The sequence below is a fragment of the Ranitomeya imitator genome, chromosome 2 (assembly GCF_032444005.1).
Source record: "Ranitomeya imitator isolate aRanImi1 chromosome 2, aRanImi1.pri, whole genome shotgun sequence".
NCBI classification, from domain to species: Eukaryota; Metazoa; Chordata; class Amphibia; order Anura; family Dendrobatidae; genus Ranitomeya; species Ranitomeya imitator.
This window is the reverse complement of record NC_091283.1, coordinates 205,700,440-205,722,853: the sequence shown is the minus strand read 5'-3', so window position 1 is coordinate 205,722,853 and position 22,414 is coordinate 205,700,440. Positions and strand designations below refer to the sequence as shown.

At 47.6% G+C, this 22,414-nt stretch overlaps 2 protein-coding genes across 3 annotated transcripts in view; both read left to right on the top strand.

Moving 5' to 3' along the window:
• The window catches only part of RABGAP1 (RAB GTPase activating protein 1), a 138,090-nt gene that overhangs the window by 76,310 nt on the left and 39,366 nt on the right, over positions 1-22,414 (top strand). For both annotated transcript variants that reach the window (XM_069748520.1, XM_069748521.1), the window contains exon 14: positions 22,272-22,385. In XM_069748520.1, the coding sequence (XP_069604621.1) occupies positions 22,272-22,385 (114 nt within the window). The remainder of the gene's footprint in view (positions 1-22,271; positions 22,386-22,414) is intronic.
• On the top strand, positions 1,163-4,938 carry LOC138662657 (probable G-protein coupled receptor 21). The gene is made up of 2 exons (XM_069748522.1): positions 1,163-1,325; positions 1,733-4,938. Exon 2 carries the CDS (start codon positions 1,821-1,823, stop codon positions 3,096-3,098), a length of 1,278 nt encoding a protein of 425 aa, XP_069604623.1. The 5' UTR covers positions 1,163-1,325; positions 1,733-1,820; the 3' UTR covers positions 3,099-4,938.

The window sequence follows — 22,414 nt, the reverse complement described above, 5'->3', positions numbered from 1 at the left end:
TAACAATGTTAGCAAATACTTCCAATTAGAAGCATAATATAGTTCTTCTGATTCGCTATGTCGCTTACCCCATGTGCAGGGCATTACAGTAGCCTAGATATTCGTGGTTTACGACCACTAGCAACGCTGTCACTTTGAGTGGTCATAACCAGGGATACCTAAGCTACTGCACATGCGGTAAGTGATATAGCTAATCAGAAGAACTATACTACATTTATAATTGGAAGTATTTGCTATTCTTATTATTACACCTACCTTGGAGGTGGGAATAACTCTTTATATTCTCAGCGCATGTACTGGGACTGTAGAACTGACATGTCTTCCCTGAATGATGTGATACTACTTTCCGATCCTGATGGCCAGTTTATTTCCCCGCAGTATTTTGCTGAGTAATAAATATTCTGAATGTCTACGCTGAGAACCTTCCTATCTGCCTTTTCTATGCCGAGAACCTTCCTATCTGTCTTCTTTACGCCGAGAACCTTCCTATCTGTGTTCTCTATGCCGAGAACCTTCCTATCTGTGTTCTCTATGCCGAGAACCTTCCTATCTGTGTTCTCTATGCCGAGAACCTTCCTATCTGTGTTCTCTATGCCGAGACCCTTCCTATCTGCCTTCTCTATGCCGAGAACCTTCCTATCTGTGTTCTCTACGATGAGAACCTTCCTATCTGCCTTCTCTATGCCGAGAACCTTCCTATCTGGCTTCTCTATGCCGAGAACCTTCCTATCTGGCTTCTCTATGCCGAGAACCTTCCTATCTGTGTTCTCTATGCCGAGAACCTTCCTATCTGGCTTCTCTATGCCGAGAACCTTCCTATCTGCCTTCTCTATGCCGAGAACCTTCCTATCTGCCTTCTCTATGCCGAGAACCTTCCTATCTGCCTTCTCTATGCCGAGAACCTTCCTATCTGCCTTCTCTATGCCGAGAACCTTCCTATCTGCGTTCTCTATGCCGAGAACCTTCCTATCTGCCTTCTGCAATGACCTTTTAAGAGTCGATCGTATATTGTGAGCATAATCAGCCTTGTCGGGTCCTTGTGGTCTGCCCACCAGTGTATATATGTGATCCTGTCCTGCATATGTGAGACGTATAAACCGAGGACAAGCTGCGAATGTGCTTCCCGTGCTCATGCAGCCCCGGTGTCTGGGCACTGTAGTGTAGTCTGGGATCCTGGCTGATCTTGGCAATGCATGAGAGGGAGGAGGAGAGGAGGGTTTGCAGAGGACCATACTCACAAAGACATTTTCTCCATTCTGCAGCAAAGTGAGCTGCAGTCCTACTGTGGGACTTCCCCAGAGCTCGGGAGCGATGTGCCTTACCAGGTAAATCATGTATGGGATGATCCTAGCTCTTATTGCTCCAGTCTTAGGAATAGTGTAGGCTAGGACTGCATGCATGTGGTAGGAGAGAAGCTTTTGGGGGCAGTGTCCTTTATTCTGTGTCCTAGAAGAGAGGGCTGCGGTGATACCGGCGCAGGGCTGCAGATGCAGAGCGTAGGGCTCCTAGCTGTCACTGAGGGAATGCAGACCGCATGCTAAAATGAACTGGCAGTGCACTAGTCTTCTATCGTCTGCACCCTTACATCTGCAGCGAATTGTCCGGTCCATGAAGCATGGCTCTCGGTGCATGCAGAGGACGGGTTAGATTGGGTTTCTGGGGCTTAGAAAGTGTAAAGGATGCAGAGATGGGCTGGATACTGTACAAACGCTGTCACATTCTCTCCTCTCAGCTGCTCTGATGTCTTGCGTGGAAGCGTAATGATGGAGTGGGATTGCCTCGGATAGAGGACAGAGAACCCACATGACCCCAGCTTCCTGATGACTGCACCTTTTTGTCCCCAGCTTCTCTCCCGAGCTTTTCCTCCTCTCTTTGTAACATGGCAGAGAATTGGCACGGCTCCGTTCTTCACTGAAGTTAGTCCTCGTCGCAGGCGCCGCCCGGCAGGAGTCATAGCCGGAGACACGGTGGGTTTTACTGAAGGACGGCAGAGACTCGGGCATGATGCTGATATCTTTGGAGATCTAAAAATGAACTCTTCCTTTGAAGGAACTAACAGCAGCACCGGCGGCGGCAGTGGCGGTCCTTTTTGCCTTTTGGGCGTGGGATCTCATGAATCTATTCCGGTTTGCCTCCTGGAAGTGGGGATTATCATCTTTCTTACTGTCCTCATCATCTCTGGCAATTTGATAGTCATCTTCGTCTTTCATTGTGCTCCCCTGCTGAACCATCACACCACCAGTTACTTCATTCAGACCATGGCCTACGCGGACCTGTTGGTCGGCGTCAGCTGCTTAGTGCCGTCCTTCACTTTGCTGCATCGCACGGACCTGCTCCCCGAACAGATCGTATGTAAAATGTTCGGTTACGTGGTGTCCGTCCTGAAGAGCGTCTCCATGACCTCGCTGGCTTGCATCAGCATTGACCGCTACATCGCTATAACCAAACCGCTCACCTACAACACGTTGGTCACCGCGTGCCGTCTACGCTTTTGCATCCTCTTGCTCTGGATCTACTCTTGTGCTATTTTCCTGCCATCGTTTTTAGGATGGGGGAAACCCGGGTATCACGGAGACGTATTTCAGACCTGTGCGTACTCGTGGCACACCAATCCATATTTCACTTCTTTTATCGTGGTGATGCTCTATGCCCCAGCGGCTACGACTGTTTGTTTCACGTACTTCAATATATTCCGCATTTGCCAACAACACACCAAGGAGATAAATGAAAGGCGCGTGCGTTTCAGCACCAGCGACGCCGAACCTTCTCAAGGACAGCCAAGTCCCGAGAAGCGCTACGCCACCGTCCTTTTCCGCATCACCAGCGTCTTCTACATCCTGTGGTTGCCCTACATCATCTACTTCCTCCTGGAGAGCTCTCGGATCTATACCAATCAGACTGCCTCCTTTCTCACCACCTGGCTGGCCATCAGCAACAGCTTCTGCAACTGTGTCATCTACAGCATGTCCAACAGCGTCTTCCAGAAGGGTCTGAAGCGGCTTTCTGGGGCCATCTGTGCTTCTTGTTCCAGGCAAGGAGATCGCCATGATGGCACCAGTGCTGCCCCAAAGAGACCCACGGCTGACTGCAATCCGTAAATGATCGCCGAACTTTCGGAAATGTGTTCTCCGGGAAAGTATCGACCTCCAACAGGAGCATTGGAGCCGCATCGGTGATGCCAGAATATATTTAGTGCTTTAGTCCCATTGTGGACCCAACATATCGCTGCAATAAATGGAGCTTTGCGGCTCTCTCCGTTTTATGACTCGCTCCCACGCAATCACTTAAGATCCATGATGAAGGACGGAGCCAGATTGGGATTTTCTGGCCACAATGTTGGAGCTTCTTTGATGCCTTTGGAGTTGGAGTATGACCTGCCACTTAAGGAGCCAAATATTTGGATTTCTGCTGAGGTTGGATCTAGTCGGTAGCGTCAGGTCAGACCCTCGTAACCTCGGTGGAGCCCGGAGAACTAGTTAATCCCGCAGCACCCCGGTCTTAGGAACTCATCACATGGAGCCTGTCTGTTTCTAATATGTTTTGCCGTTTTATTTTGATACATGCATAGGTAATTTTGGTTCCAGAAATGTAATGCAATATTTTTCTAAGCGGAAGAAGATAATATATTATTGATATTTAAACCGTTGACCACTGGAATTTTTTTCAAGTGTAATTTAAGAATGTTTTGCTTACCGTGTTTGTAATAGTTGTCTGTTAGGGCTGCCATATCAGATGTTTTCTACCCTTTTAAAGGATCTAGATACCTTTTTGTTTTTTTTTTGTTTTTTTAACTTGAATGCGGGCATATTTTGCGAAATTAATTTTTGCCACTAGAAATGTTTAGATTATTTTGCTTTTAAAGGCTCTCTGTATCCTAGTGCGATAAAGGGAATCTGTCAGCTGGTTTTTGCCATGTCATCTGAGAGCAGCATGATGTAGGAGCAGAGACCCTGATTCCAGCGATGTATCACTTGCTGCTCTGCATACTGTCATTTTGATGCAATTACCATATTGTATGCTTTAGATCTAGCAGTGCACAGAATGCTGAGTTGTGTAACCCCGCCCACACCACTGATTGGCAGCTTTTTGTGCTGGGGGCGTGGTTATACAAAGCAGGAGGACTAGGAGGCATGTGCTACCTAGTCCTGTCGTGATAATCTCCTTTTGATAAAACACTGATTTTATTGAAACAGCCCAGTAAGTGATACATCGTTTAACATCATACTGCTCTCAGATTACATATAAAAAAAAGTCATCCTTTAACCGTGAATTAATCAGTGAGCCCCTTCTAGGAGATGAAAAAGGAAAGCAGCTGACTGATGGGTTTACTGTTAACTCTTTCTGCAGTCCGCTATGAACTGTGATACATAGAGGCTGTAGAAGCCAAACAGTCTTATCATTTTTAATGAAGCACCATGCCAACAATTAATGCCTTCATAAAGTTAAAACAAAGTCTCCCGATGGCTTCCACATCCTTTAAAGTTAGTCTGGTACCTGCACTTTTGGAGAGTCTATTTTTGGGCTGAACTTCTTAGTCTGCTAGCAAGGAGCGATGACATTGCCTCACTGCCGAATATGATTGAAGCTCGACGTCTCCATCATGTCAGGCTTTGTGAGGGACTACGGGGCTAACGTCTCATGAATTATGCAGTACAGCCTTGAATAATCTAGTACTGCCTTAGCTGTAGCTAGACGCCAGTTATGCTTTACATGGGGCCGATTCTGCACTGTGACTTACCAGCTCGCTGTGCGACCTCCTGACCATCGCTTGTCGGGGGCAGTAGCGTGGCACACGCTGGAACGTCCCAGCCTGGATTTTGTCGTCTTACAGACATTTTGCCTTTTCAAATTCTTCTGGCAGCAAAACTGTTAAAGCTGTGATGTCACTAAATGAATGTATTTAGACTGAAATCTGTATAAAAAAATACATAGAAAGTCTCGGAAGTAGTTATTGCATTTTTGTTTTTTGAAACTTTGAACATTCAGCTTTTATTACTAGGACTCCACTTTTTCTATGGTCCTTGTACTTTCAGGCACATCAGTTTATAAAAAAAAAAAATGCCTTTCTCCTAAAACGTTACCCCAAGGTGCCGGCCTCTAGGAGTCTCCCTTCTGTCCAACTCTCTGTCCGCTGACTGTTTCCAGGATCAGAGTCCCCCAAGATGCATTACATAAAGTAGATGGTGGGTGTTTGTCTTGCCTTATGTTCAGCCACATACACTGTAAACAGAGAGACCGATTTTTAGTTCATACAGGCCAGGATTTAGTCATTGACAGAGTGCATGCTGGGAAAGAAGGGATAGGAAGTTCCCACACCTATTGTGCTGGTAGAATAAGAGAATCTGTCAACAGGTTTTTGCTATGTAATCCAAGAGCATCATGACGTAGGTGCAGAGTCTCTGATTCCAGTGAAGTATCAGTTACTAGATTGCTTAATGCAGTTTTGATAGAATCCCAGTTTCCTCTGTTGTAGATGTAGCAATGCTCAGAATGCTGAATGCTGGGCTGTGTATAACCCCACCCGCACCCCTGATTGGCAGCTTCCTGTGTACATTATCAGCAAACTGCCAATCAGTGGATGGGGGTGGGGTTACACAGATTAGCTGGACTGCCCAGCACATGTCCCCTAGTCCTGCAGAGATAATCTCTTGGTCATAAAACACAGATTGTATTGAAACTACAGCAGGCTAAGGCTTAAGAAATTGTGGCGCAATTGCTCTATAAAAATAAATGATGACTTTAACTATATGGCCCCGATCCATTAAGACTGGCGTTCCTTGCAGCATTCTTACTGAGGAGCGTCCAGTGGTAAGATTCACCCAATTCATTGAGGCGCCTGCCACCCCCTGGATTTGGCGCATCTTCTCTGTGGCCTGTGCTTTTGTTCGCTTCTTTATAAAGGGTGAAGGTTAGATTAGGGTGATCGGTGACTGCAGCCATCATGACCGCTGTGGGCTGGATCACAGCTGCCGTCCATCGTCTATAAAGTGCACAGCCTGCGATCGCTACGTTATAACTTTCCTACAGTTTAAATTGGTGCCGTGTAGAGGATTGTTTGTTACCGCGGGCAGGAAACGTCGTCGTGTTGTCCGTAGCCGGAGTCTCCTGCATGTTTTTGCGTCTTCTTTGTTCAGTTTTTTTTTTCTGTTATAGTTTTTGGACGTGATGCAATATATCTAATTTCCTCCCGATTGTCTGGGATTCTCTGTGCGCTCAGGAACTAAATGTACTAGAATGTTTGACAAAAAAAATGGCGCTCGTCATGGAGCCCGTGAACCAAATGTATTTTTCTTTTACATGACTCTTTTTTTTAGATTTTTTGTGATTTATGGGGAAGCTTCTTCAGCAAGTGTTAGATTAGTATTCATCCGGTTTGCTGTGTCCAGAGCTTTTTACTGTTCTACTTCTGATTATATTGTTGCATAGTTTGTCCCTGTTCATGTTACTTTGTTAGCGAGTAGGAAGAGAAAGGTATCAACATCCACGAGAAACATATTTATAGGACTTCCCATCTCCAAGATCCAATCCCAATATGTAGTAGGTGTAATAATTAATAATATTCGTAAATACCTCCAATTAGAAATGTAGTACAGGTCCTTCTCAAAAAATTAGCATATAGTGTTAAATTTCATTATTTACCATAATGTAATGATTACAATTAAACTTTCATATATTATAGATTCATTATCCACCAACTGAAATTTGTCAGGTCTTTTATTGTTTTAATACTGATGATTTTGGCATACAACTCCTGATAACCCAAAAAACCTGTCTCAATAAATTAGCATATTTCACCCATCCAATCAAATAAAAGTGTTTTTTAACAACAAACAAAAAAACCAACAAATAATAATGTTCAGTTATGCACTCAATACTTGGTCGGGAATCCTTTGGCAGAAATGACTGCTTCAATGCGGCGTGGCATGGAGGCAATCAGCCTGTGACACTGCTGAGATGTTATGGAGGCCCAGGATGCTTCAATAGCGGCCTTAAGCTCATCCAGAGTGTTGGGTCTTGCGTCTCTCAATTTTCTCTTCACAATATCCCACAGATTCTCTATGGGGTTCAGGTCAGGAGAGTTGGCAGGCCAATTGAGCACAGTAATACCATGGTCAGTAAACCATTTACCAGTGGTTTTGGCACTGTGAGCAGGTGCCAGGTCGTGCTGAAAAATGAAATCTTCATCTCCATAAAGCATTTCAGCCGATGGAAGCATGAAGTGCTCCAAAATCTCCTGATAGCTAGCTGCATTGACCCTGCCCTTGATGAAACACAGTGGACCAACACCAGCAGCTGACGTGGCACCCCACACCATCACTGACTGTGGGTACTTGACACTGGACTTCAGGCATTTTGGCATTTCCTTCTCCCCAGTCTTCCTCCAGACTCTGGCACCTTGATTTCCGAATGACATGCAAAATTTGCTTTCATCAGAAAAAAGTACTTGGGACCACTTAGCAACAGTCCAGTGCTGCTTCTCTGTAGCCCAGGTCAGGCGCCTCTGCCGCTGTTTATGGTTCAAAAGTGGCTTTATCTGGGGAATGCGGCACCTGTAGCCCATTTCCTGCACACGCCTGTGCACGGTGGCTCTGGATGTTTCCACACCAGACTCAGTCCACTGCTTCCTCAGGTTCCCCAAGGTCTGGAATCGGTCCTTCTCCACAATCTTCCTCAGGGTCCGGTCTCCTCTTCTCGTTGTACAGCGTTTTCTGCCACATTGTTTCCTTCCAACAGACTTACCATTGAGGTGCCTTGATACAGCACTCTGGGAACAGCCTATTTGTTGAGAAATTTCTTTCTGGGTCTTACCCTCTTGCTTGAGGGTGTCAATGATGGCCTTCTTGACATCTGTCAGGTCGCTAGTCTTACCCATGATGGGGGTTTTGAGTAATGAACCAGGCAGGGAGTTTATAAAAGCCTCAGGTATCTTTTGCATGTGTTTAGAGTTAATTAGTTGATTCAGAAGATTAGGGTAATAGGTCGTTTAGAGAACCTTTTCTTGATATGCTAATTTATTAAGACAGGTTTTTTGGGTTATCAGGAGTTGTATGCCAAAATCATCAGTATTAAAACAATAAAAGACCTGACAAATTTCAGTTGGTGGATAATGAATCTATAATATATGAAAGTTTAATTGTAATCATTACATTATGGTAAATAATGAAATTTAACACTATATGCTAATTTTTTGAGAAGGACCTGTATAGTTCTTCTGATTCGCTGTGTCACTTACCCCATGTGCAGGGCATTGCAGTAGCTTAGGTATCTATGGTTACGCCCACTCATATAGTGACAGTTAAGGTACCTTCACACATAACGATATTGTTAACGATATCGTTGCTATTTGTGACGTAGCAACGATATCGTTAATGAAATCGTTATGTGTGACAGCGACCAACGATCAGGCCCCTGCTGGGAGATCGTTGGTCGCTGAATAAAGTCCAGAACTTTATTTCGTCGCTGGACTCCCTGGAGACATCGCTGGATCGGCGTGTGTGACACCGATCCAGCGATGTCTTCACTTGTAACCAGGGTAAACATCGGGTAACTAAGCGCAGGGCCGCGCTTAGTAACCCGATGTTTACCCTGGTTACCATGCTAAAAGTAGAAAAAAACAAACAGTACATACTTACCTACAGCTGTCTGTCCTCCAGCGCTGCGCTCTGCTTCTCTGCTCTCCTCCTGTACTGTCTGGGAGCCGGAAAGCAGAGCGGTGACGTCACCGCTCTGCTTTCCGGCTCACAGCCAGTACAGGAGGAGTGCAGAGCACAGTGCTGGAGGACAGACGGCTGTAGGTAAGTATGTAGTGTTTGTTTTTTTTTACTTTTAGCATGGTAACCAGGGTAAACATCGGGTTACTAAGCGCGGCCCTGCGCTTAGTTACCCGATGTTTACCCTGGTTACTGGCATCGTTGGTCGCTGGAGAGCGGTCTGTGTGACAGCTCTCCAGCGACCAAACAGCGACGCTGCAGCGATTCGGATCGTTGTCGGTATCGCTGCAGCGTCGCTAAATGTGAAGGGGCCTTTAGTTGCTAGTAGTCGTAACCTTAGATACCTAAGCTTCTGCAATGCCCTGCACATGGGGTAAACAACATGGCGAATCAGGAGAACTATACTACATTTCTAATTGGAGGTATTTACTAATATTATTATTATACCTACTATATATTGGGATAGGATCTTGCAGATGGGAATATCCATTTTAAATCCTGTTGCTATGTTTCTTGTGGATGTTGATAACTTTCTCTTCCTACGCGCTATGAACATCCACGAGAAACATAGCAATAGGACTTGAATGGAGTATTCCCATCTCCAAGATCCTATTCCAATGTGTAGTAGATGTAATAATAATAATATTATCAAATTCCTCCAATTAGAAATGTAGAATAGTTCTTCTGATAACTAATGTTACTTACCCCATGTACAGGGCATTGCAGTAGGGTAGGTATCTATGGTTACAACCACTCTAGTGACAGTTGCTAGTGGTCACAACCTTAGATACCTAAGCTACTGCAATGCCCTGCACACGGAGTAAGTGACATGTCGAATCAGGGGAACTATACTACATTTCTAACTGGAGGTATTTGCTAATATTATTATTATACCTACGACATATAGGGATAGGATCTTGGAAATGGGAATATCCATTTAAATGCCTAAACATCCATGAGAAATATAGTTATAGAACTTTAAAGGGATATTACCGTTCTATCCCAATATATTGTAGGTATAATAATAATATTAGTAAATGCCTCCAATTAGAAATGTAGTATAGTTCTTCTGATTTGCTGTCACTTACCCCATGTGCAGGGCATTGCAGTAGCTTCGGTATCCAAGGTTATGACCACTAACAACTAACTGTCACTGAGTGGTTGTAACCATGGATACCTAAGCTACTGTAATGCCCTAGATATGGGGAAAGTGACATAGAAACGTAGCATAGTTCTCCTGATTAGCTAACTGGAGGTGTTTATTAATATTACCGTATTATACCTACTACATATTGGGATAGGATCTTGGAGTTGGGAATACCTCTTTAGTTAGACAGAAGCCAAAAGCATTAGAACAGGTGTAGAAAACCTGTAAAAATACTCGTAAGCTAAACAAGTCCACTGGTCTTTAACCTGGAAGCCTAAGGTTCTGTTCACACACTGCATTTTTTAATGCAAATTTAAAGCTGCATTTTACAGTACTAGTGAAAGCTCGGAGACTTCAGAAATCTCCTGCACGTTTTTTATTTTTAGTGTTCTAGAATCTGCAGCATGGCAATTCTTTTAGCGTTTGTGCAGCAATTGTCTTTTCACCCATAGAAAGCAGTACAAAGTGCAAAACCCACTTTGGAAGCAGCTTCTTTACTGCAGAGAGGGCAGACTTTGCGAAAACGCCACATGTGAACATAGCTGTAGGGTGTGCGCTCACTCGTTCAGTATTTGCTGCAGCAGACACCTGAGTGTTGGCAGGAAGAAGCTCCGCACATTTCAGTGCCCCCCATTCAGTTGTATAGGTGGAAAATGCTGAAGTTCTCCTTCTCCCGGCGCCATTGAACACTCAGATTGAATAACTGGGATGGCCAGTATAGGGTTAAACGCGGCTGACTGCGAAATCCTTGTTTGCCGGATGATTGTCCCGTCAGTGGTTTGTCAGCCATTAATCTGCTTGTCTGTGTGTGCCCACCTTCAGCTTCTGATAGGAAAGGATATCCTGGCAGATGCCACTCCGGATCTCTTGCACGCACTGTGGAGCGGTATAGAGAGGTGTAAGGTGACCTTGCTGGTATACGCTCAGGGGCGCTGGCTGAAGGGTTTGGCGCTGACCACTGATCGCCTCCGGGCTGAGGGTCTGCACACAGGTTACAGGACCCTGAAGGATGTCCGACTACCAGCAATGTGAACGAGGGTCCTGGATTCAGTGTTTCTCCCACAGTCCGTCCTGCACAGGTAGTCTCCTCACTGTTGGCGTTTTATCTCGGCCTCCCCATGAACGACGTCCCCTGTATGGTGCCCGGGAGCAGAGCCATGCTGGAGGCTCCTATACTGCTAGGATCAGGGGATGCGCCTGTGGCTGCCGACATAGGGAGGTGACTGGGGACCATGGGTGGCATACTGAGGGACTGGGGACCATGGGTGGCATACTAAAGGGAGAGGGGACCGTGGCTGGCATACAGGGGGAGTGGAGAGCGTGGTTGGCATACTGGGAGAGTGGGGACCATTGCTGGCATACTAAGGGAGAGTGGGGACCGTGGCTGGCATACTAAGGGAGAGGAGGCCTGTGGCTGCCGACATAAGGGGTTGACTGGGGGACCATGGATGGCATACTGGGGACCTTGACTGGCATACAAAGGGAGAGGGGACCCTGGCTGATATACTGGGAGAGGGGAACTGTGGCTGCCGACATAGGGGGGTGACTGGGGATCATGGGTGGCGTATTGGGAGAGTGGGGCCGTGGCTGGCATACTGGGAGAGTAAGACCGTGGCTGGCATACTGGGAGAGTGGGGCCGTGGCTGGCATACTGGGAGAGTGGGGACCGTGGCTGGTATACTGGGAGAGTGGGGACTGTGGCTGGCATACTGGGACAGTGGGACCGTGGCTGACATACTGGGAGAGTGGGACCGTGGCTGGCATACTTGGGAAGGGGGGACCGTGGCTGGCATACTGGGAGAGAGGGACCCTGACTGGCATACTGGGGAAGGGGGGACCGTGGCTGGCATACGGGGAGAGGGAGACCGTGGCTGGCATACGGGGAGAGTGGGGACCGTGGCTGGCATACTAGGAGAGTGGGGACGGTGGCTGGCATACTGGGGAAGGCTGGACCGTGGCTGGCATACTGGGGAAGGGGGGGACCGTGGCTGGCATACTGAGAGAGTGGGGACCGTGGCTGCCGACATAGGGGGGTGACTGGGGACCATGGGTGGCATACTAAAGGGAGAGGGGACCTTGGCTGGCATACTGGGAGAGTGGGGACCGTGGCAGGCATACTGGGAGAGTGGGGACTGTTGCTGGCATACTGGGAGAGAGGGACCGTGGCTGGCGTACTGGGAGAGGGGGACCGTGGCTGGCATACTGGGGAAGGGGGGACCGTGGCTGGCTTGCTGGGAGAGTGGGGATCGTGGCAGGCATACTGGGAGCGAGGGATCGTGGCTGGCATACTGGGGAAGGGGGGACCGTGGCTGGCATACTGGGGAAGGGGGACCGTGGCTGGCATGCTGGGAGAGTGGGGTCCGTGGCTGGCATACTGGGGAAGGGGGGACCGTGGCTGGCTTGCTGGGAGAGTGGGGATCGTGGCAGGCATACTGGGAGCGAGGGATCGTGGCTGGCATACTGGGGAAGGGGGGACCGTGGCTGGCATACTGGGGAAGCGGACCGTGGCTGGCATGCTGGGAGAGTGGGGTCCGTGGCTGGCATACTGGGGAAGGGGGGACCGTGATGTGCCAGTGCAGTTGCCGCACGGCTTTAGAACTATTCGCCTGCAGATTTACCCCTTATCCTCAGGTTATTAGTGTTTTTATGTGACTGGTTCCTTTTAACTTGAACATAAAGGAAACCTTATTTTTTTCCCCGTAAATACTGTGCCCCTTGATATGAGGACGGTTCCCGGGGTTCTTAGTGATACGTTCCCCAGCTACATCTGCCGCCCGTTATCTCAGACCCCCATATCTCTCTGCCAGCCCTTGCAGATCTCTGCTGCGGTCCGTGGTAGCTCATCCCTCCGTGGTTTCCATCATTTCGGCCAGTGTCAGCATGTGGCCTGGTGACCCCGCAGATTATATGGTGCTGCCGCTCCGCAGCGCCGCCGTACCCCAGAATGCTAAGTATTCTTGTATCTCATTAACATACCAAAATGCAGCGAGAAATAACGCCAACCACACGCATTTCATCTGATTTTTTTTTTTCTTTCTCTACACGATGTTATATTATTGCCAAAGAACACTAAGGAAACTCGCCGGTGGGGCAACATCAGCCTTAAAAGGGAAGAAAACTCTGAGGAAGCGGACTTCACAGGGGACCGATATTTATAGAAGCGAACGATAATAGCACTGTATGGATAAGAGTCTCTAGGCCGCGCTCCGCACCGGGGCCCAAGACCTGCATGCAGTGCAGCCATTTCTATAGGAATGCCCAACAGTCACGAGTTCATTGTCCTTTGCTGAAAAATGGAGATTGGAGACGGACAAATCCACATACAAAACCCGGAAGAGGACCTGGCCATAAACAAAGCGCCCCGCATAGCGAGACTGTGCTATGTTTATCCTGGGCCAGACTACTAAATATACCCATTGCATGGACTCGGGCTGCGATTCATCTGCCACCATAATGTATGAGCCTCGCTGATTAATAATGGAGGAGACGTCGTCACAGCACAGCGGGGGACAGAACGCCGCTCATTAGGCTCTTCCATGGGCTTCCTTTGCCTAAATGGTATTTTAATGTCATAGACTTGGTTTAAGAACATCGACGAGAAAGCATTAAATTGCGTATATATGTACATCAGCGCTGGGGTCCGCAAATGTGCAGGGGGCTTACATAGCCGGCGTCTGTGACGGACAATTGTTGGCCATATTAAGGTCACTTGTGGCAACCGATGGGTTATCATGGCAGCTAGGGGCCCACTGAAGACCCCCTGTCACTGCCAGCGCCGTCCTCCTGTGAAGGTCATCCACAAGCTGACCTACAGAGGAGACCGCAGTTTTCAGTATATACTGTAGTATTGGAATAGAAGCACTTAAACAATCCCCCCAAAGGGACTAAAAAAGTTAAATAAAATTGAAAAAATATATATATATATAAATAATAATATAATAATTAAATATAATGTAAAAGTAAAAATATATATTAAAATTTGATTCTCTCCTTTTTTCCCCCAATTTAAAGTAAAGAAATTAAAAAAAAAAAAATTGCTACTGCCACATGCACATAGTCCAGCCCGATAGATGAATGTCACAAAGAGGAAATATAATTAAAAAAATCAAAATGCCTGAATTGTAGTTTTGCAGTAACATGCAATAAAAAATAGCCTACCTACTTTAAATATGTGAGGACACACAAGGCTGCATCAATGCGGAAAAATAACAATGTTACTGGTCTTGGCAAATGGTGACACACAGCAATTTTTATTTCATTTTTTTATTATTATTTTTTTAAACAAACTTCTATGATTTTTTTACCTCTTTAAATAATAATAAAAAGATAGTCTGTAATTCACACTGAGTACTTGGGCCATTTTAGACTTGCTGTTCTATACTGATGAGTTTTCAGTAGGCTCATTACCATCAGAGGCAGGATCACAATGACCGATAACCACTCTACACAGCTGATAACACAGGATCCACCATTTACAATAGTTGGTGGCACTGCCACTCTCCCCTTCCTTCAGAATAAACTGTATTTAACCCCTTAATAGCTAATGATGTATATTTTCATCATAGGTTGCGTACAGAGCGGACTTTTGGAGCTGAACCTCTGCGTTATGCCTGGCAGACGCCGGGTGCGTTATACAGCCAGCATCTCTTTTCAGTTGTTGCTTTTCAACCTTTTAACTGCTGCTGTCTATTACTAGAGTGACATTTAAATGGCTTCTTTGTGAACACAGGGAGACGATGGCTTACTATGGCAGTCGTGGGCTTGCTGCAGGCCTCCATGGTTTAAAAAAAAAAAAAAAAAAATTCTCTTCCCTCAAAAATCACTTTGAGGTGCCAGCCACTATTTCTCATTTCTGTCTAACGTGCTGATCACTGCCTGTTGTCAAGAGTAATCCATCAAGCAGCAGAGACTTGGATTGCAGTAATTGAATGTGGCGCTTGTTCTCGCTGCTTCTGCAGTTCAAGGAAGGTAGGCAAAAAGGGTACATGTTGGGTAGCAAAGGAAAGGTCATCCCAATACTTATAGTGCTGGCAGAATGTTTATGAATAGGGATGAGCCACTGAGAAAGAAGGAAAGGCAAGTTACAGAAGAGGTGAATCGGGACAGTTCATGGACACATGAAAGTGTTCTGTGCACCAAAAGCATATGACCTTTAGTGGAGCGAGAGCAGTAAAGACCATGCGTACAAAACCTTCTGTAAATATGCAGCTTGGGGTCCTGTACATATCAGTAAAATGGGGACTTTGTATGATCATCAGTCCTGTAGGGAATGAATGGAGTGGCGGTTGAGCACTGTCATTTCATTCTCTGTAAAATTGTCCCTTTTGGCCTATTGTGAGGGTCCCAGTGGTTAGACCCCCAATAGTAAGTCATCACCTATTAAATTCTAGGTGGTAACTTATTTTAACCCCACAATATCGCATTGGTGGAGGTCCTACACCTGCACCCCAACCGATCAGCTGTTTTCAGTCCTGCCAGATAAACATACTCATGGTGCTGCACAGCTTTGTAATCGCCGTCCAGGATGCGGAATCCGACCCCTATTCACATCAATAGGAGCTGAGCTGCAGGACCCCAGTGGATGGAGTTCTGCTGTTTGACTCCCTTCATCTTTGACATCTGGTCACCACGGGAGCTGAGAACCGCTGATCAGAGTGGTGATCTATTCTAAGGATAGTCTTCGGCGCTTTCCTGAAAGTTGGCAGCAAGGTGCACACAATCCCATTTCCCCCAGAACAGCAGATTTGTCATGATCAGGCTTCATGTGCCTTCATTTATTGGGCAAAACCCTGTAAAGTCTGCAGATTGTTTGTCAACAACATGGACACAAGACGCCACATGCGGGATTTCAGGCAAGCTTTTTTATTTTTTTTTTTATTTTTACTCCATCATGTCTATGTCTTCATACTAACTTCTCTTCTGGTTGTTCTAGTCACACGTCCGACTATACGAGAGTCTGCAAATGTCTACACCCCCATGGCAGGGCTGGCGTTATGGGCAGGGAGAAAAGGCAGCTGCCTAGGACCCCCGCTCCTCTAGGGGCCCCCAGCCAGTGTTGTGCCGCTAATAGCAGCACGCCATGCCGCCGCTCTGGGGCCCGTGAGTAAGAAGTATACTCTGAGGGGCGGCTGCAGTATACTCTGAGGGGGGGGGGGCTGCAGTATTCTCTGAGGGGAGCTGCAGTATACTCTGAGGGGGGCTGCAGTATTCTCTGAGGGGGGCTGCAGTATTCTCTGAGGGGGGCTGCAGTATTCTCTGAGGGGGGCTGCAGTATTCTCTGAGGGGGGCTGCAGTATTCTCTGAGGGGGGCTGCAGTATTCTCTGAGGGGGGCTGCAGTATTCTCTGAGGGGGGCTGCAGTATTCTCTGAGGGGGGCTGCAGTATTCTCTGAGGGGGGCTGCAGTATTCTCTGAGGGGGGCTGCAGTATACTCTGAGGGGGGCTGCAGTATTCTCTGAGGGGGGCTGCAGTATTCTCTGAGGGGGACTGCAGTATTCTCTGAGGGGGGCTGCAGTATTCTCTGAGGGGGGCTGCAGTATTCTCTGAGGGGGGCTGCAGTATTCTCTGAGGGGGGCTGCAGTATTCTCTGAGGGGGGCTGCAGTATACTCTGAGGGGGGCTGCAGTATTCTCTGAGGGGGGCTGCAGTATTCTCTGAGGGGGGCTGCAGTATTCTCTGAGGGGGGCTGCAGTATTCTCTGAGGGGGGCTGCAGTATTCTCTGAGGGGGGCTGCAGTATTCTCTGAGGGGGGCTGCAGTATTCTCTGAGGGGGGCTGCAGTATACTCTGAGGGGGGCTGCAGTATTCTCTGAGGGGGGCTGCAGTATTCTCTGAGGGGGACTGCAGTATTCTCTGAGGGGGGCTGCAGTATTCTCTGAGGGGGGCTGCAGTATTCTCTGAGGGGGGCTGCAGTATTCTCTGAGGGGGGCTGCAGTATTCTCTGAGGGGGGCTGCAGTATACTCTGAGGGGGGCTGCAGTATTCTCTGAGGGGGGCTGCAGTATTCTCTGAGGGGGACTGCAGTATTCTCTGAGGGGGGCTGCAGTATTCTCTGAGGGGGGCTGCAGTATTCTCTGAGGGGGGCTGCAGTATTCTCTGAGGGGGGCTGCAGTATACTCTGAGGGGCGGCAGTATACTCTGAGGGGCGGCTGCAGTATACTCTGAGGGGGGGCTGCATTACACTTTGAGGAGGCTGCAGTATACTCTGAGGGAGGCTGCAGTATACTCTGAGGGGGGGCTGCATTACACTTTGAGGAGGCTGCAGTATACTCTGAGGGAGGCTGCAGTACACTCTGAGGGGGGCTGCAGTACACTCTGAGGGGGGGCTGCAGTATACTCTGAGGGGGGCTGCAGTATACTCTGAGGGGGGCTGCAGTATACTCTGAGGGGGGCTGCAGTATACTCTGAGGGGGGCTGCAGTATACTCTGAGGGGGCTGCAGTATTCTCTGAGGGGGGCTGCAGTATTCGGGGGCTGCAGTATTCTCTGAGGGGGGCTGCAGTATTCTCTGAGGGGGGCTGCAGTATACTCTGAGGGAGCTGCAGTATACTCTGAGGGGGGCTGCAGTATTCTCTGAGGGGGGCTGCAGTATTCTCTGAGGGGGGCTACAGTACTCTCTGAAGGGGGCTGCAGTATACTCTGAGGGGGGGCTGCAGTATACTCTGAGGGGGGCTGCAGTATACTCTGAGGGGGGGCTGCAGTATACTCTGAGGGGGGCTGCAGTATACTCTGAGGGGGGGCTGCAGTATACTCTGAGGGGGGCTGCAGTATACTCTGAGGGGGGCTGCAGTATTCTCTGAGGGGGGCTGCAGTATTTGGGGGCTGCAGTATACTCTGAGGGGGGCTGCAGTATTCTCTGAGGGGGGCTGCAGTACTCTCTGAAGGGGGCTGCAGTATACTCTGAGGGGGGGCTGCAGTATACTCTGAGGGGGGCTGCAGTATACTCTGAGGGGGGCTGCAGTATACTCTGAGGGGGGCTGCAGTATTCTCTGAGGGGGGCTGCAGTATTTGGGGGCTGCAGTATTCTCTGAGGGGGGCTGCAGTATTCTCTGAGGGGGGCTGCAGTACTCTCTGAAGGGGGCTGCAGTATACTCTGAGGGGGGGCTGCAGTATTCTGAGGGGGGCTGCAGTATTCTGAGGGGGGCTGCAGTATTCTGAGGGGGCTGCAGTATACTCTGAGGTGGGCTGCAGTATACTCTGAGGGGCGGCTGCAGTATACACTGAAGGGGGCTGCAGTATACTCTGAGGGGGGGCTGCAGTATACTCTGAGGGGGGGCTGCAGTATTCTCTGAGGGGGGCTACATTACACTCTGAGTGGGGCTGCAGTATACTCTCTCAAGGACCATGGTGCATTATACTGTATTGAGGACTATCATCATTCTTCCTCAGCCGCTGTAAAGAAACTTGGGAACAAGCGTTGAAAGACTTCAATATTGTCGGTCACACTTGTTTAACGGCCTGAGATCAGCACATAAATACAACCGAAATGCTTCTTTGTGATGGTGCAATATGTGAGCATTTGGGGCCCCACTGTCTATAACCCGCCCTGACTGTGAATATGACGCTGGTTTTGGACTTTCACAGACCCCACGGTCTTGAGACATGAGACATGTTGGGAGGTTGCCGTACCATGGCTCACCCTTGGAGGGGTCAGGCTGCTCACACACTGTGGTTGGCGGGGATAGTGCACGAGTCAGTAGATATTGTTGCTACTGAAAGTCTGTGTGTGTCCTGTGACGTGAGCCGCTCGGAGACCCTTCTGATGTTTGTTTTGAGGGTCCGCAGTTCTTTTTTTTTTTCTTCTCTGGGAATATGCGCCTGTGGTAGCGCGCTGACTTCACATGGCTCCGGCAGGGTCTGTTTATTGCTCTCCCCGATCTTCCTGCCATTCTGCGGCTGCGGTCACACAGGGTGTGGGCTCACAGGGGTTTCCTCCAGTTCCCACTGCCCTTCAAGCTTGAGAAACTGCCAGTTCTCACAGAAAGGTATAAAAATAAGAGGAGGTTCGCCCATGGCTATGGCACAGCCCTCCAGAAACACGCTCTTTGTCTCAGTCATTTCTGTGTCGTTATCGTTTCCTCAAGATGGAGGGGACAGAAGCACATGTGAGACGTCTGGCTGGTGACGGGAACCATGACTTCATGGCTGACAAGTCCATACAGCCCAACTTCTGACCATGAGGGCCGCTTTTTATCAGCTTTTATTAGTTTCCGCAACGCGGTGAATTCCAACATTTTTATCTCCGTGAAATGGTAATATGATGTTCCCCACATTTATCGGAAGAGTGGAATGGAGCTTAGAAATTAGTTGAAAGAATTTTGTAGATATATTTTTATTTTTTTGAAAAATTTGTCACCACTGTTAGATGTCCAGAAAGGGTAGCCACCCAGCTTTCCTAGATCTCTGAATGGCAAATCTGCCTAGTTCTGCAGCGCACTGTATCCGGTGGACGCAGACAGACCGATCTGTGTCAGGTGAGAAAGGAAACTCGTGGTTCGGAGCTCCGGAACAGAAAAATAAAGCTCTCACCCCCATAAAAGAATGTTCTCATACTCATCAAAACAGCATTTAGACGGCATGTCCACACACTGATTGATATATATATATATATATATATATATATATATATATATTTTAATCTCAAAATGTTGTGAATGCTAAATTACCCTCCCCACCCTCCGTGCCTGCTGTTACGGTGCTGTTTGGGTTTGCTGCCTTGCTTCACACGAGCGTGTGACCCCTGCAGTCAATCACCCTGTGGTCAGTGATTGCCTGCAGTGGTCACATGTTACCCCTGGGCTGATAAGTATGTACTGGTATGGATAGAGGTGCGTTGGAAGAGGAATAGCTGGATATTGAGAAGGTGAGTATTCTTTATATCATTGGTTTTTAGCATTCTGAGATCTTCTTTTCCAGTTTTCGATGTCTGGGCGACCCTTTTAATGATACGTTCACATTAGCGTTCTGCCGGGCTGCGTCGGGCGCAGCTGCGGCGACGCATGCGCCATGCGCCCCTATATTTAACATGGCGTTTTGCGATGCATGCGTCTTTTTTGCCGCAAGCGTTAGGGCGCAGAGGACGCAGCAAGATGCATTTTTTTTGCGTCCAAAATCCGGCAAAAAAAGGACGCATGCGTCACAAAACTATGCGTTTTGCATGCGTTCTTGTTTGCGTTGTACGTTGCTTCGCCGACGCAGCCCTGCACACCGCAAATGTGAACGTAGCCTTAAAGGGATTGTTGTGACGCAGAAGAAAAGTCAGCAAATTACTTGAACTGCCACATTATGACAGTAAGCAGAGTCACGATTCCCCTGGATTCCCAGCACGATAGTCACCTGCCGACTAGACTTCTGCACTCCTTTCAATTCTCTGCGGTTGGGAGACTAGTCGGCATGTGACCCCAGTTGTGAACATGTGGGTACGTGACGCCCATCGGTATTGTGGCTATACGCGCGTTGCACATCGGCGTGTAAAGTGACTGCAGACTCTTCTTTAGTAAATTAGTGTCTTAAGATGGTTTCCTAGCGTGTCCTTAGCCCATGTGACTTTCATACTCCTTCTGGGAGAGTAATCGGGTGACCCGAAATGGCTGGATTTCAGGTCAATGTTCTACCTCTGCTGCTATTTCCCAGCTGAATAGAGGGGCCTCCTAAATCTGCCGCCTGGCTCTATCACCTTTTTTTTTTCATTGTTTTTAGACCTCAAAACTGGCAATGCTCACCGCTAAAGTGTGGCTTCCTTTATAAACAAACTATTGCACGTTGCCACCACACACTGCGATGGCGTCACAATGCTGTCAAACACGTTACACCGCAGGAAAATGATTACTGCATTCAGTGCTAATTGCTCAGGTCAACAAGGACACAATCCATAAAAGAGTCTACTGTCTGAGCCAACAATGGGGACATGAACGTGAAGCCAAAGGCTGGCCAGTGCCGCGCACACAAGTATTCCTCCAGCTTCCCCATGGCCAGTGTGCATGTTTCTTAAAGGGAATCTATCGACAGGTTTGTTCTACTCCATCTGAGATCAGTGTGATGTAGGGACAGAGACCCTGATTCCAGCAATGTATCACTTACTGGGCTGCTTACTGTCATTTTGATAAAATCCTAGTTTTTTCTGGTGCAGATCTAGCAGTTCTTTTAATGCTGAGCTCTGTATAACCCCGCCCACATCACTGATTGGTACATTTTTGCCTGTGTACATAGAAACCTGCCAATCGGTGGTGGGGGCGGGGTTATTCAGAGCTCATGAATATGGAGGACTACATGGCAGCAGTTTGACTAGTCCTCTAGTGATAATCTCCTGCCGATAAACCAATAATCTTCTAAAAACTACAGGCAGCAGCCCAGTAAGTTACACATCGCTGGAATAAGACTCTCGGTCTCCACTTTATTTTATGGCAAAAACTTGGTGACATGTTCCCTTTAATAGGGGAAGGGGAGTAAGATGCTGCCACCCACTTCCCAAAGCGGCTCTTCGCTGCCTTTGATGCAGGCTCGCACGCTGAGCCCGCATTTTTTTCCCCTGTACGTAACATGTGCGGGGGGCGAGGGGGTTGGCGTCATTAGATGCCGTAACGTTTAAGTAAAATGCAATAAGAGACTATGAAAACATCATATTGACCCCCAAATGGTATCGATAACAATATCAGCTCAGGGCACAAAAAATAAATAAGCCACCAGCGAGCCCCAGATTCCGAATAATGAAGATGTCACAAGTCTCTGAAAGTAACAAGTGGACAATTATTTATTTAATTTTTACAAATTTCCCCAAAACATTTTCACCACTTTAAAATAAATAAACTATACATGATTGGGATCTGCGTACTCGCATTCGCCTGGGGAATCCTGTTCCCTTCTCAATTTTACCATATAGTGAACATGATGAATAACAAAAAAAAAAACAACCACAAAGCATTGTGTAATAGCAATTTTTGGGGTGATTTTTTTTTTTTCCCCCACTTTCCAGTGCATCCCTTGATGAAATGAATGGCGTTTTTTCAAAAATACAACTCGTCCCGCAAAATAAAACAAGACCACATAAGGTTATGGGGAGGGAAAAAAAAAAAGTCATGGCTCTTGGAAGAAGGGGAGGAAAAAAATTGAAAATTGCAAGGTTGTGAAGAGGACTTGTCGAAATTATTATTATTTTTTTTTTAGTTTTGATCAAGTGACCTCGGTCCTGGCTCATCCTGCTGAAATCAGCAAGTTTTGGTTAATTTCATGCACCTTTTGGCTGCTGTGGAGACAATGATATGGTAGGCAGAATCCAATAACCCAGCAGTGTGAACAAGCACCAAAAATAAAGCTGTTAATGGTAACGAAGCCCTTTGCACATGTAGGATGCACAGTTCCAGCTTTGGTTTTTGGAGGGTGTAGAATAATGGGCTTGGAATCCTCGGTTTTCTCTTCCCAGGAGTCTCCGCAGGACAGCGCCATCACTCGTGACATCAACAGAACGTTCCCGGCTCACGACTACTTCAAAGATACCGGGGGAGACGGACAGGACTCGCTTTACAAAATCTGCAAGGTAACCAACCACAAAAAAAAAAAACATCC